Genomic DNA, 15,945 nt, shown 5'->3' on the forward strand with positions numbered 1-15,945 from the left:
TAGAATGGGGACAAAAATGGATGGTCACATTCAATTTCAATGTTGCCAAGACTAAACTTGTTTCCTTCAATAATTACAAGAAACCTTCTCTGCCACCAATAGCAATGACCAAAGACTCCTTATCTGAAAGCACTCCTTTTAAACTCCTCGGCCTAACGTTCACAAGAAACATGAGTTGGAACAATTAAGTTGAGAGCATTGCCAGGACCACTGCAAAGAAGGTAGGCTCTCTCTACCATGCTAGAAAGCTACTAACGCTCGAAAGTATACTCTACCTCTATAAGGCCACCAGTCCCCATGTATGGAGTATTGTTGTCACATTTGGGCTGGTGCATTTGCTACTAGCCACTCGCTCCTAGACAAGGTTCAAAAGAGTCGCCAATATGATAGGTCCTGAATTGTCATCTAAGCTTCAGCCTTTGTCCCATTGACGAAATGTTGCATCCCTCTGCCTGTTCTACAAGTATTTTAATAGTGAATGCTCCGACGAACTGCAAGCACTTGTACCTCCTTGACCTAAATACCCGACAAACCCAGCAAGCAGCTAAATCCCATCCTACACAGTAGAGATCCCTAGATGTAAGAGAGCTTTCTACTCAAGTAGTTTCTTCCCCAGAACTGCTAGACTTTGGAATTGCCTTCTGAGTCCCTGCTTTCCCAACTGTACTGACATGCAGAAGGTCAAGTGTAACGTGAACAGACATCTTGCTGGTCATTTCCCTTCATAATATCCTTGCAACTTATGTCCCCTATAGTAGCGCCCTATTCCAAAATGGCACTGTGCCCTATTTTGGGGTGAAAATGTAATTAACAAAAAAAATAAAAAATAAAAAAAAATAATATACTCACACAAAGTTCCTTTTATAGATATAATAATAGATACATGTAGACGTGATGTGAAGCAAGATATATCTTCAGTTTTCATTAGAATAAATGTGCTTGGTACAGACATATCAATTTGTCCATATCATGAGCACACAGGAAGAAGTCTTAGATCACAGGTCAAATTTAGTTGAGGACCCCTCTCCTCCTCCTATCATTATAGATAAAAAGAGATCTTCTTACACTACCAGAGCTGGCTCTACCTATTATATCTGAACATCACTGCAGGAGCGGGAAATACTGATTAGGTGAAGAGGTTTCCTTGGTTTTATTTGTTGTTTATTTATTTAAAACTAGCCAGGATACCTGGCGTTGCTAGAGACCATAAAAATCTAAATAATTAAATAGTGTAACAGTTTTATATTAAAACTAGCCTGCATGCCCAGCATTCCCCGGACGTTTGGAGGTGTGTGTTGAGCAAAAAATAAAGAAAAAAGTGGTAGTAGGCAGGCAGGCTCGAACCCGTGCTGCGAAGACGCAAAAGAAAGTGAAAGAAGATTTGACGTCTTAGACAATGTGTCCATGACGCGACTGGAAGTCAAAAGCGTTGAAATTAACCAAAGTCAATCCAACAGTGACGATGACTTGCTAAAATGTTGTCGAAAAAAAAAAACGGCCGAGTTTAGGGTGAAGGAATTAATATCTTTGACCAAGTTTTCGATATTTGTTGTCTGAGACATTGAGCTTCAAAATGATACCGATCTTATCAGGATTCGTCGCCTCTGTCGAAAGTTTTTGTGAGGCATACATACATAAATACATGCATTCATTTAAACAGACAGGCAAGATTTGTAATATAGATTTCTATTTCTCCCTTTCTCTCGTTTCTAACAAAACCAGGCCAAGCTTATCCTCAACAAATATTGTTTTTCTAAATATTAGCTATTATACATCCGGAGCAATTCTGATCACTAAAATATAAACTTTGTGGGTCTTTAGTTAGTAATCTTGGACTTATAGCTGGACATACAAACATACAGACAACTTCCCTTTATATAATAGACTAGCATGGATACCCGGCGTTGCCTGGGTGGACATGAAGTTCGGTTTGAACACAGTTGCTATACTAAGGATATTGAGCAAGCCCCACAAAAAAAGTAGGTAAAAACTTCCCCACCAGATATTTCGGTAGCCCATACGCTGAAATCCCCTCCCCCCCATAAAAAAAAATTAAATCAAAATTACTTTTTCTTTCAATCAAAATAGCGAATGCCCGTGCAACCGCAAAAAAAAAAAAAAAAAAAAAAAAAAATAACCGCGGTAGGCAGGCTCCAGATTGAAACACGAAAGAGGGAAAAAAAAGGTAAAAAAACCGTTACTGGCAAATGCTTTTGCCCATAGGACCACGACAACTTATAACGTAATGACCCTGCAAATTAACGTTTTTAAACAGTTTCAGTTAGATGCGCATACACAACTTGCGAAAATGGTGACACGAAAAATGACCCCCCCCCCCCGCTTGTAAAAAATGGTTCAGTTGACCATTACAGAATTAATTTATTTTTCTACTTTTCACATATTATGTGTCTGAGGGATCACTCTTTTAGATGGTACTGGTTTTGACCTGGTCTGAAAGTTTTTAACAAACAAACGTTTAATTGATTAATATATATATATAATGTTGGGACGATTAATCGGAATCAGAAAAAAAAAAAAAAAAAAAAAAAAATCAATAAATTTGGGAGTATTGGAATAAAAAAAATTAGTGCCTATTTTCCAATTCTTTTAATTGCCCTTTTTTACTTGATTTTGTTTATAGCAAAATTTTCCATTGCTGGTAGTAATGATAAAAAATATTTATGGATTCTAAATTACCATTAAAGCTAAAATCTATAGATCATCCTCCTCAGGTGTAATTTTACTTTTAGGAAAATATTTGCACATTCAACATGTTTTTTTTTTTACGGAAATCGGGGAGAATAGCAACTCTATAGTTAAATATTTAGAGCTTTATAAGAATCGGAATCGGGGGGGGGGAATATTGGAATCGTCCCATTACTAATGTATATATAATAGAAGACTAGCAGGTCTACCTGACGTTATCCAGGGTCATATAAAACTAAATAGAAGTCAAAGTGTGTAGCATTTTTGCATTCAAATTCTTCTTTCCTTCCAGCTGTCTTTTTATCTTTCTTTCACTCCTGCTCTCTCCCATTTTCTGTCCTTCTCCAAAACCGTTTCTTTATTCTCTGACCAACCCATTCTTCCCTTGTTTTAATGAATAGATGTTAAATAAAATCACAGAGTCGCTGTTAACAGTAACATAATCTTAAAAAATAAAATAACATGTTCGTAAAACTCATCTCAAATACAATTCCTTAGGCATAATCCTTGTAACCATATTATTATAGTTGAAAAGATGAGAGTCCATACAATAAATGGACTGAGTAGAATGCTCAGGGCGGGTGGCCTTATGCCAGACTATTGCATGTCAAAATAAAACGAGATTGTCCTTTTAAAACAAGATACGAATATAGAGTCACAGAGCGCAAGAACAAAATAAACAGAAATAAAGGTCAATTGGTAGTGAAAATGCTTGTGAAAAAAAAAAAAAAAATTAAAAAAAAAAAAAATGAGATGGCTGAAAAATGAAGAGTTATATTTCTATGCCATATAAAGAAACTAAACATCGATGGTTAAATTTAAAAGTGAAAACGACTGACCAGACACAAAATTGTTTAATATCCGTGTTGTAAGCAGAACCCTGGTTAAGTGAGATGGTCATGAGCTTTGATCATATAATGAAACAAAATGCGACTAGAGTCGAAGGATTAGATGTAGATCAACACCAGAGAGATAAACATTAAAAAAAAAAAAAAAAAAAAAAAAGAAACGGACGTAAAAGTAGATTAAAAAAAAAAACACTCAAGAGAAAGAAGAAAATTAAAAAAATGAAGATATCTTTAGGACTTTGGTTACGAGAACAGAAACGTAGATGCATTTTATGAATGAGAATGAATGAAATAAATACTCACAATCTGCAGTTTTAATGACAAAAAAATAAATAAATAAAAAAATAAGAAAAGAGTGTATCTTTGAAAATCCGTGGGTTCAGAATTTTTCTTTATCATTCTTTGCTTGAATTTTTGATGGATTAATGAATATTGTAATCTATTCAATTCTTATTTTCATCAATTTTTCCAGTTTATATATATATATATATATATATATATATATATATATATATATATGTTTATGGTGAAATATGTTTATTCCATCATATTTCACCTTTTATTTTTACCAATCCTTTAATTTATGAAGCTCGATGTAACTAGGAAGCATATACAAATAAAAGGCATAACACATTGAAAAATAACTGCAACTTCTTTTCCAATTTTCGGATTTTGTAATCATGCCCATATTCCTCTATTTTTTTTTTTTTTTTAAGTTCATAAGTTTCTTTTTCTTCTGGTGAGTTAAGGGCGGAATAAATTCAAATATTGACATAATTACATAAATGATTCTGCGCTATGAAACAGGGGTTGCCAAGAAATGTGCCTCAATATAATTCAAGTAGTAAATGGTAAGATGGTCAACATCTTGAAATTTGAAATATAGACTTTTGTTATATATATGTACAGGTGACAAAAAAAAAAAAAAAAAAAAGGACATTCAATTGTTTTTCTGAGCATTTTACAGTCAACGGAGAAAAAAAAAGGCCAAAGACCCTAGTGTTTTGATGTGATGTTTTGAATATAATAAACTAGTTATGGCCAAAGTTTCATTTCATTCGGACAAAATACTAAGAAACGTGGCCTAATTAAACTTGGGACCCGTTTTTTTTTTGTATATATATATATATATATATACATACATATATATATAGTGTGTGGGTGGGTGTGCATATTCATCTATTTATAGCTTTATGGTGATAAGGCTGTTGCAAAGAAGGTGTGCTCTCTCGTGATAGGAAGTTATTTACGCCTGAATGTATCCTGTACCTCTACAAAACCACCATTTGCCCATGTATAGAGTACTGCTGTCACATTTGGGCTGGTGCATCTGCTACTAGTCTCTCACTCCTGGACAGAGTCCAAAAGAGAGTCACCAACCTAATAGGTCCTGAATTATCATCTAAACTTCAGCCCCTGTCCCATTGACTAAATGTTGCATCCCTCTGCCTGTTTTACAAGTATTTTTAATGGTGGATGCTCTGACGAACTACAAGCACTTGTACCCCCTCAACGAAAATACCCCCAACAAACCAGACAAGCAGCGAAGTTCCATCCCTACACAGTTGAGATCCCTAGATGTAAGAAAGCCTTTTACTCTAATAGCTTCTTCCCCAGAACGGCAGGACTTTGAAATTCTCTTCCGGTTTCCTGCTTCCCCAACTGTACTGACATGCAGAAGTTCAAGTGTAATGTGAACAGACATCTTGCTGCTAAACTCCCTACATAGTACCCCTGGAACTTTGGTCCCTGATAGTAGCCCCCTACATCAAAGTGGCAATATGACTTGTTTGGGGGGTGAAAATGTAATTAAAAAAAAAAAACAACAACAAAAAAAATTAAAAAAACATTAAAGCACATTCCTACAAGATGGCAGTTATCCATCCAATTATGGGTTCACAAATGGTGCTTTCATATGTAAATACTTAAGTTCTTCCCCAAACACATGATTGATTGCTGTTAAGGGATCTCATGCAGCTAAAACCAGGCCTAGACAGGTAAGTTCTACCACCGGCATCACACACATGGTCAGGCTGAAATGAGTCTGGCATGTTAGACGTGTACCATTTCCACATATGGTGCATGCCTCAAAATTTCCACAATGATTATAGACATGCTTTCGGCAAACGGGTAGTTTCAAAACAGTTCTCCAGATGTTTTCCTAAGGGTTTTTTTTTTTTTAATTTATATTTTAATGACAAAATACATGCTAAAATAATTTAAAGATCGAGTTAAGTTTGAAAAAAAAAAAAAAAAAAATTTAATTAGCCATAATTTATGATTAACTGAACAAGTCATCCATCATTCTTTTAGTTATCAATGTATTTCTCTCAACTCCTCTCACTATTTTCATTCAACCACTACCTATTATATCTATAAATGTGAGAATGTGTGTGTGTATGTGAGGACACTTCTCAACCTATATACTCAACAAATTTTCTATAAACAGATTTGAAATCTACATGTATCTATAAAAGTGAAATTATCCGTGTGTGTACATTTCCCTACCAAACTACTCTGTAAATTTTTGGTCTATAGACTCGAGATTTGATATAAAGGGTATTGAGACTTGAGAAAACCATTTTAATCGGTTTTCGGCTAGAAATTTGGCTGTCAAGGGGTTAAAGTTCAAGGATTTGACCTTTGAAAACTTTAAACTCTTCCCCCAATTTGGGGCCTAAACACTTGAAATTTTAGATGTCGGTTACTTGGACATGGATCAAACTTTTTAATTTGATTTGAGCCCAAAATAATAAACGTTAAGAGGTCAAAATTGGAGTCAAAGTTAAAAAATTTAACCTCTGCGATCTCTACCAAATTACTCAGTCAATTTTTTGTCTAAACATTTGAAATTTTACATAAAGTGTATTCATACATAGGGCAAGCTTTTTAATTGGGCTTTGGGCGAAAATTTGGCTGCCAAGAGGTCAAAGTTGAAAGAGTTAACCTTTGCAGACTCTACCAAACTCCTCCGCCAATTTTGGGTCTAAGCACTTGAAATTTTAGATGTAGGTTACCTGGACAAGAATCAAACTTTTCAATATATATATATATATATATATATATATATATATATACACACACATGTAGTAAGTTATAAAATATATATGGCGATTAAGCTACACTGAATATTCTGCGTTTCATCCACTCTAGGACTCTTCAGGCTCTACCTACGTATTGAGCACTTTTGAAGTAAATACTTAAAGTTTACGCATAAATTTATAATTTCATATATTAATTTTATACGAGTAAATGAAGTAGTTATATATATATATGCACATAAAGTTATGAACAGTAAATAGGGCCCGAGCAAAGCCGGGCTAAATTGCTTGTTTGGTATATAGGGTATTGAGACAAGTGGAAAACTTTTTAATCAATTTTCATCTGGAAAAAAGGGCTGCTAAGGGGTAAAAATTGAAAAGTGGTATGGGGGTTCATCAGATTTGTATCTCTTTGTTAACCATTTCACAAATGCGCTTGCGTGAATCGTTCACATGACAGATTCCTTATGTTAAGAATAAGTACATTTAAAGATCGTGCCAAGCTGGCCTAATGGTTATTGTATTTGACTCACTATCTTAGGTTTTGGTTTCGATCTAAGCTTGAGTATTTTTTTTATTTTTACTAACAAGAAGTGAACTGTTTAGAAAAAAAAAACATACTCGCATCACATGCCTCACTTTCTGCTTGAATTAAAATATAATATTTATGCATATTTCATGGCTGGGCAACGCCAGGCGGTCTGCTAGTATACCTATAAAGTTGAGTTAGTTTTTTTTTTTTTTTCTCACTCTGATATTGATATTAAAAGCCTATTTTTTCTATTTAAAAAAATTATTAAAACTAACTTTTTAATATACTCAGTCATGGATATGTGAGTAACTACATGAAGGTTAACTAATTTGCATATTCTTTTGAAAAACGAGCATTCATTAATTTTTATGCTTTTTTTTTATTAGATGATTTTTCTTAAATTCACTATTATGCTGAATTCTATTTATGCATAGTTTCTACATTCTACATAATTGTGTAGAATTTAAGATGTAAATATTCCAGCACACAAATATATATAAGTGTCGGTGTGTGTTCACAAAGTCTATCAAACTCCTTTCTGAATATTTGGTCTATAGAGTTGAAATTTGATATATAGGGTATTTGGACCTGTAGCACATTTTCAATTTTGTTTTTAGCCTGTAAAAAATAGTTACTAAGGAGCAAAAATTTAAAAAAAAAAAAAAAAAAAAAAAAAACAATAAAACATTTGACCTTAGCAGAGGTAAAACAACTATCTAAGCATGCATACATATACATTTTTATTTTGAAGTCCATTAATTTTTAGCCTTTTTATATCCATCTTGTGATAGCATCGACAAAGACTGAAGTACTAACAACTCAAGCGCTGAATTTTCATTTCACTTCCAGTTGATGGCACCAAAGTCGTCTTTTTTTTTTTTTTTTAAACTTTTGAAATCATTACTATATATATTGGCTACAATATAATAATTAATTTCATATTTTGTTGCTTGGCCTTTTGGTAAAGATCAAAGTGTAGTATCTGTTCTTCAGATGCTGCACTTCTATTTCTTGTTCTCTTTCGGTGGAGGAGAAATCCTTCACGACTGAGACAATTTTTATTTTTGTACCTTTTCTCCACGTTAAAAAGCGACCCTGGTGTCTAACTCTGTCCCGTGGGGAGGCATAGTAAATAGGTACAATATAATAATTAATAAAGAATTTCCTCTGTAATAAATATGAAATCTGCATAAATTAAATCATATTTAAGCATATTTTATGACCAGGCAACGTCATAGTGGTCTGCTAGTATCTATAAAAGAGCAACTCTTTCAGTGTCGTCATGCAATTTACATGTGTGCCGATGCAAACTGGAAATGCACGTAAATTTGATGGCAAAAAACAGTATCTTTATTTCTCTATATATTTATTTTTATGTTAATCCAACCACTTGCTAATATTTCTTAATGTCTATAAGCATTTAGAAAAAAAAAAATGACTCTTCAGCGTTGTCATACAAATAACACACTTGTGTCTGCACACACCACAAACACACATGTAAATTAGATGACAAAGTAAGTCTCTTCACTTTTGTATAAGAAGATAATGAATAATATCAATTTTATTTGTATTTTTTTAGTTTGACCCCCCCCCCCCAAAAAAAATAGGGCATATAGCCAGCCACTAAAACATAAAAGGCTACCGAGAAGTAGGGGCCAGATTTATAGCGCAACCTAAGTAGAGAGTTGTGTGGCGAGATGTTTATTTGCATTATATTTAAACTTTTGCATGTTGGTACAACCAGGGAGGGAATTCGAAATTTTAACTTGTACAAGGGAGGTAAATCTAGTTGAAAAAAAAAAATAAATAAAAATTTTTTTTTTTTTTTTTTTTTTTACAATTACTCGAAGTTTTAAATAACATTAATAATGTAAAATGCGATTATTGTATTTTTTCTTAAGAAAAATTACAATAATGTGCTACAGATTCAAATACCCTATATATCAAATTTAAACTCTGCAGACAAAATATTCAGAGAGGAGTTTGATAGAGATTTTGAGCGCACACACTGATAAGGTCACTTATGTATTTCTGTGTGCTGGAATGTTTACATCTTAAATTCTACGCAATTATGCAAAATTTATAAATTATGTGTAAACAGAATTCAGTGTAATAGTGAAAAATTACAATAGTCGCATTTTACATTTATTTATGTTGTTTGTTTTATTAATGTCATCAAAACTTTGTTACATTAAATAAAGTAGTTGATAAAAAAAAAATCATTTTAGTTTAACAATTCGTCTGAAAGGTCGAACTTCAAAACGATACTGATTTTGTAAAAATCCGTCGCCTCTCTCGAAAATTTTAGGCAGACATGCGAACATACATACATAGATCTATATATTTGTAGCTCAAATTTTCGACCCAAACCGATTAAAAAGCTTGCCCTATCTCTGAATACCCTTTATGTAAAATTTAAAATGTTTAGACCAAAAATTGTCTGAGTAATTTGGTAGAGACCGCAGAGGTCAGATTTTTAAAAACTTTGACCCCTATTATGACCCCTTAACATTTGTTTTGGGCTCAAATCAAGTTATTAAGTTAGAGCCATGTCCAAGGAAACTACATCTAAAATTTCAAGCGTTTAGACCCAAAATTGGCGGAGGAGTTTGGTAGAGTTCTCAAAGGTCAAATCGTTGAACTTTGACCCCTTAACAGCCAAATTTCTGGCCGAAAACTGATTACAAAGATTTTCCCAAATCTCAGTACCCTGTACATCAAATTTCGAGTCTGTAGACTGAAAATTGACAGAGTTGAGTTATTGTGTAGGGAAATGTACACAAACACAGACAGACAGGCACTTTCACTTTTATAGATATATTGATTACATAAATAATGCTTTATGTTTATTTGAAAGTAATATGCATGAATTCTGGAAAAAAATAGAGTTAGTTTAGTGCAAATCTATATATCTATAAAAGTGAGCATGTCTGAGTGTGTGTCTGTGTACATTTCCCTATTTTATGTCTACAGACTCGAAATTTGATATACAGGGTACTGAGATTTGGGAAAATCTTTGATGTCCCTTTTTCGGCCAGAAATTTAGCTGTTAAGGGGTCAAAGTTCAAAGATTTGACCTTTGAGAACTCTCCCAAACTCTGACAATTTTGGGTCTAAACACTTGAAATTTTAGATATGGGTTCCTTGGACATGGATCTAACTTAATAACTTGATTTGAGCCCAAAACAATAAATGCTGAGGGGTCATAATAGGGGTTAAAGTAAAAAAAAAAAAAAAAAAAATTGACCGCTTTTTTTTTTTTTTGTTCAACATACACCTCAAAACACCCGGGCAACGCCGGGCTGAAATGCTAGTATGTGATAAAAATGGAATTTAGAACAAAATTATGATTTCTACACTACTGCAAAAAATATGTTCCATCTAAGGAACAATGGTAAGAAAAAAAGGTTAAGTTGAAATATGTAGAGTTTACAAAGTGTTTTTATTTTATGCATACAAGTATTTTATTTTTGTTGGTCTTTTTTACATATAGATTACCACTTATCAAGACCAAAACGTAATCGAGGATAAGGATTAATGAAACGGATGGATTGTTAAGGAATGTGATTAAAAGGGTCAATATGATCAAATTGGGGACCGCATGTAAATTTAATATTCCTTAACACGTCCTCCTTTGGAAGAAGCCCGTTTAACCCACCTGTGGTGAAAATGCTGTACAACAATATGGTAAAGTGTCCAACTTGTAAAAAACGTGTTTAATTAATTTATTTTTATTTAACACGTTTCAGACTTCATTTTTACAATGCTTTGGCCATTGTACACTGTGGTCTTCTTAAAATGGATTTTGTTGTACTTGATAACCTCATGAGAATTTAATCCACCAAGATAGATTGGTCTCATTCCGTGATTCATGTCTTTTATATTTCTTGCATGCGTTATTATTATATATTTTATAATGGCAAAGGTCACAGCCAGAGTAGAATGCAAGAAAAATTCTGTATAGGCATTAAATATAGTTTTACGTTTTTTTTTTTTTTTTACATATTAAATGAGAATCATTTCGATTTAAAATCCACTTGGTATTACACATGTAAATTTGAGAAAATCATACTTGAAATGCAGGAATATTATGTGAATAAGCAAAATCACACAACATCAGGTCAAATTTGGTTGCCATCTTGTTTTGATTTTGTTTATTCAGATAATCTTTGAAAAATATCTTGGATCAGTTAATTACATTTTTTTAAGGTATAGAATAGGAAATGAGAGCAGTCTATCCAAGCTGATTTGATAAAGGATCATTTGTTTTAAATACTGGCATATCTTCAACTAAATGGTAGATTTTTAAATTTCCAAGGCTGAAGAGTACGACATCCAAAATATTGTGAACACAGCAACAACAAAGATGAATATAATCTGAAAACATGCAAATAGTATGAACAGTTGGTAATCATGCAGTATAAGGATCGTAATATCTCCTGGGCAGTTTCAGGAAAATACAGGAAGTTGCTGAAACACTGAGCAGCTTAACTCTAATACAAAAAAATTATAAAGACATTTTTTTCTTTTTTTCTTTTTTTTACACAGTGATCACTACTTATCAAGGCCCGGAAGCCACTCAGGGATAAGGGTTATTGCAAGTACATTACGTTAGTGTGGAGATTTGATGAAGTGTTTAATTAAGGGGGCGGTTCATTAGGAATTTGTTAACATTGGACTTGAAGACATCCAAGTTGTAGTCCGGAGGGAAGCAGGCAGACGGAACAGAGTTCCACAGGCGTGCAGTTCTAAGAAAGAAGCTTTGTTCATGGAATCCGCGTTTTGATTTAGGCACAGATATAGAGTGGGGGAAATTTTTCACAGTGGATTCAGCTAGACGGGTGTTTTTCGTGAAAGATTGGCGAGGGGGGACCAGAGATTGGAGTTCAGACGAGCACCTGCCATGGAAATAACGATTTGTTTGCTATCATTGGTTTATTAGTTAAAAAATCTAAATATTTGCTTTGATTTGAATAAAACAAATAAAAATCATCAAAAAAAAAATTTTTTTTTTTTTTAAACTATAAGAAAAATAATCATAAGAAAGCAAATGATAAAGAAATAATCATTAAAAAATCATAAAATAAAATCAGTAAAAAATTTTGGCTCGAAGGCCAAGAACGTCTGCTCTTAGAATATTTATTCATGAAATTTACCTTATAATGAAATATTTTTTTCTTGATTTAAATTTTAATTTTCTAAAAGTTTCATAAAAATTGTTCAATAATTATTCAAGAATATTATTTTTTAATTAATTTTTCGTTGAATTAGCTTTGTACTAACAGAAATACATTTATTTTATTGAAAAGTTGTCCAGTATTTGCATACAAAATAAATAAATTAAATTAAAATCACAAAAGTCATTCGGCACCTTCTGTCGTTTTCAATAAACTACTCTGATGATTCCAACGATAGCAGTCCTTACACTGCATACGTACCAAACACTATATTCACATGTTTTAGCTTTTTCAGAGCAATAAAATTGAATTAAACAAAAATATAAAAATTCAACAAAAACTCTCGTGTGCAGGCAAGTGACATACACTTATAGGCTTACTGAAATACACTTATTTCTTTCAATAAATAATCTCAATATTAAAGTCTTATTACACACTACAAATTAAGTATCTTATTTAAGTCCTATAACGTTTTATAAGAATGGTAAACTTTTAATGAAAATCTTATTTAAAAATTAAAAAGAAATTCAACAGGTAAAATGTATATTTTGGGTTCTTATCCAGAATTCAACCTAATTAAAAAAACAAAAATGGAAAAAAAATATTTATGATGTACATACCTACTATGGAACAATGTCGAATTCCAAAAGTCACATAAATTGATCAAGTTTTTTTTTCTTTTTTTTTTTTTAATATAGAAAATATTTTTTTTTTTAACAATTTTTAATGATTTTAGTATATCGTAGCCATTTCAAGGCCAATTTTAAATTTTTGGTTGTTCGAATGGAGTGGTGTCCCTTTATTAAATATGGTGGATCAAGTAACACCATTCTTGCTTTCTTAAAATTTGATTTTCTTAGTTAAAAAAAAAGAAAGAAAACTTGAGCAATTTACGCGGTTTTTGGAATATGACATTTTCGTTCCATTTTTTTTTTTTTTTTTTTTTAATTAGATTGGATGCTGGACTTGCATCATATTTTGTGACATAAAAGTGACAAATGGGCTCTAAGATTATAAAGAAAGAAAATGTAAATATGCTTGTGCAAGTGATAAAAGATGAAAGGATTAACCAGTTTGTTTTAAAACGTAAAAGTAAATCTAAAAGCTATCATGAGCTATTAAAATAAAATTGATAATTTCTATTGAAAAAAAAAAAAAAAAAATTAATTAATCATGAGAAAAATTTTTTTTTTACAGGCATGCTGCCATGAAAAATATATGCGTGGACGCTCCTATTCATTTTAAGTATAAAGAGGAAGAAAGGAAAAATTATAGTGATTGTAGCTAAGCAAGTACCTGTTGTAAATGTTTTACATAGAACAGCCATACATACATACATACATGGAACTCAGTCGAGCAGTTGCAATGAAAATAACAATAGAGCAGAGAAAGACCGGCAACATCTCTTCTAAGAAAGAAAGAGGCTGTAGGGAAAATAAAAGGACATTCCCCCCCACTAGATTTCGAAGTCAGTTTTGTACTTTGTCAAGGTAGTAAAGGGTGTCCTGAGCAGCAGCTCCCCTCAGATGTGGCAACAGTACTCCATCCTAGGATGCATTTGACTATTATAGAAGATTGTGTCAGGAGTATCTTTCAAGAGTGGTAGAATGATCCAAACATTGGTAAATTTTTACAATGTGCCCCAGCGTATTATAAACACATCCCAACCTCAAAAGCCGTTCTTAACATGGGGTGGTTGGTGGGGATGTTTATTCCGAAAGCCGTTCTTAACATGGCGTGGTTGGGGGTGTTTATACTATCCTGGGGCAGGTCGTAAAAAATACCTAGACATTTTTTCAGCAACCTTGATAACAGATTTGATGTAAGACTTCTTTCTGAGGTCTAGAGTGAAAGTCAGTCCTATACGCTTATGAAAGCAGGGGGCTTCCTCAAGGAGGAAGCCATTCATTTCGACATGAGCAAAGTGAGGATCCGAGCATTGGTGATAAAAAAAGAGAAGCTTGGTTTTTAGATGTATTAACAGTAACTTTTTCCTCCCATTGCACTACAGGTTTAGGAGAGAGAGAGAGAGAGAGAGAGAGAAAGGAGATATGCAATTCAAAGTGTTGCCAAACATCTGGTTGTGTCATCTGCATAAATATCAATGAATGAACTTAGACTGATTTGTGCGATCATTGATCAGAATAGATTCTTGAGGCATGCTGGCATTGAGAGTATGTGCATCAGACTTTGTTTAGCAACGACAACTACCAGTTCCACATAAACTTTCACTTAGGGATGTTGGCAACCTTCACGTAGCCCCTCCCATAAGTTTATATCTTTCTAGAAAGAACTTTACTAGAAAAATATTTTGATATTATTATTACATATTGGATAACAATCCATAGAGGATTGCCTCTATAATGATACAGAAATCTGCAGGACTTGAAATATAATAATATGCATATTTTATGACTGAGCAATGCCGGGCGGCCTGCTAGTAAGGATTAGAATTGTTACCATGCTGTTAGCAAACTATCTGTAACCAAACGTATTAATAATAAGCAACGAAATAATCCAGTGTATCAACAACAATTTTTTTTTTTTTTTCATAGAAGGCATCATTTATCAAGGCCCGGAGGCCACTCGAGGATTAATGGGCCTACATTAGTCATTGCGATTATAGTGTAGTAAACATAAGTAGCGGGAATTTTGTAAATTGGATTACTTAGGGGGACGGTTCATCAAGAACTTGTTCACGTTGGACTTTAAGGCAATCAGATTGTAGTCAGCTGGAAAGCAGGCAAACGGAAGAGAATTCCACAGGCGTGCAGTTCTAAGAAAGAAGCTTTGTTCCAGGAATCTACGTTTAGGTTTAGACACAGATAAAAGGTGTGGGAAATTGTTGATAGTGGTTTTGGCTAGAACAGTGTTTTCTGTGAAAGTCTGACGAGGGTGGGGAGACCATTGATTGAAGTTCAGATGAGGAGCGCTGCCATGAAAATAACGTTTACTCGTATTATTTGGATATAAAAACGAGAGCATGTAAAAACAAGAATCGTTTGCTACGAATTTATAAAAGAAATATATCTATGCTTTGTTTAAAATCATTCAATTCATTTTCTTGGGTACAAAATTCGTATGTGTTCAACGAGGAAAGTGTGTGTGTGTGTGTGTGTCATATATACGGCATAATCATGTTAACACACCAGTTCTCATCAAACCACCTAGGTAAGCAACGTTGAGCCTGGCTAGTACCAGATGGGTGGCCATTTGAGAATTCTAGGCACTGTATGTGTTCTCGGTTTATCTCGGCATCGTTTCCAGTCATCCTGAACCTCCACTTGCTACTGGTATCTAACAACGCAGACTCAGGAGAAGTGTGGTTGGAGATTGCACACCTACTGCCACAAAAATTCCATATGCAGGCACCTGTACAGTGGTTATCCATAGTCTGTCAAGACTGAAGGAAGCTACCAAAATAGTGTCATCTGAACATAATGCTTTTACACTGTATCTGTGTCAGCAGATAAGTAGCTGATAGCTTATCAAGGCCCAAAGGCCACTCGAGGATAAGGGTTAACAGGCATTAAGTGACCGGCGAGACAACACTGATGATTGGTGATGATGGAACTTGGTAGTGTCTGTTTATTCAAAAGGACGGATCAACAGGAACTTGTTTTACATTAAACTTGAAAACG

The 15,945-nt window shown here is 33.4% G+C and overlaps 1 protein-coding gene across 5 annotated transcripts in view; it reads right to left on the reverse strand.

Moving 5' to 3' along the window:
- The window catches only part of LOC145248896 (protein Aster-B-like), a 465,755-nt gene that overhangs the window by 274,651 nt on the left and 175,159 nt on the right, over window positions 1–15,945 (reverse strand). Inside the window, exon 1 of one of the 5 annotated variants that reach the window (XM_080110671.1) lies at window positions 3,546–3,622. The exons of the other annotated variants lie outside the window; for them this stretch is intronic. Coding sequence (XP_079966797.1) covers window positions 3,546–3,607 — 62 coding nt within the window. The 5' untranslated portion in view covers window positions 3,608–3,622. Of the gene's footprint in view, window positions 1–3,545; window positions 3,623–15,945 lie in introns of those variants that run through there. 5 annotated transcript variants of the gene reach the window in all.

This window comes from Euprymna scolopes, chromosome 27, assembly GCF_053919585.1.
Source record: "Euprymna scolopes isolate OS-2025 chromosome 27, ASM5391958v1, whole genome shotgun sequence".
In the NCBI taxonomy this organism is placed as follows: Eukaryota; Metazoa; Mollusca; class Cephalopoda; order Sepiida; family Sepiolidae; genus Euprymna; species Euprymna scolopes.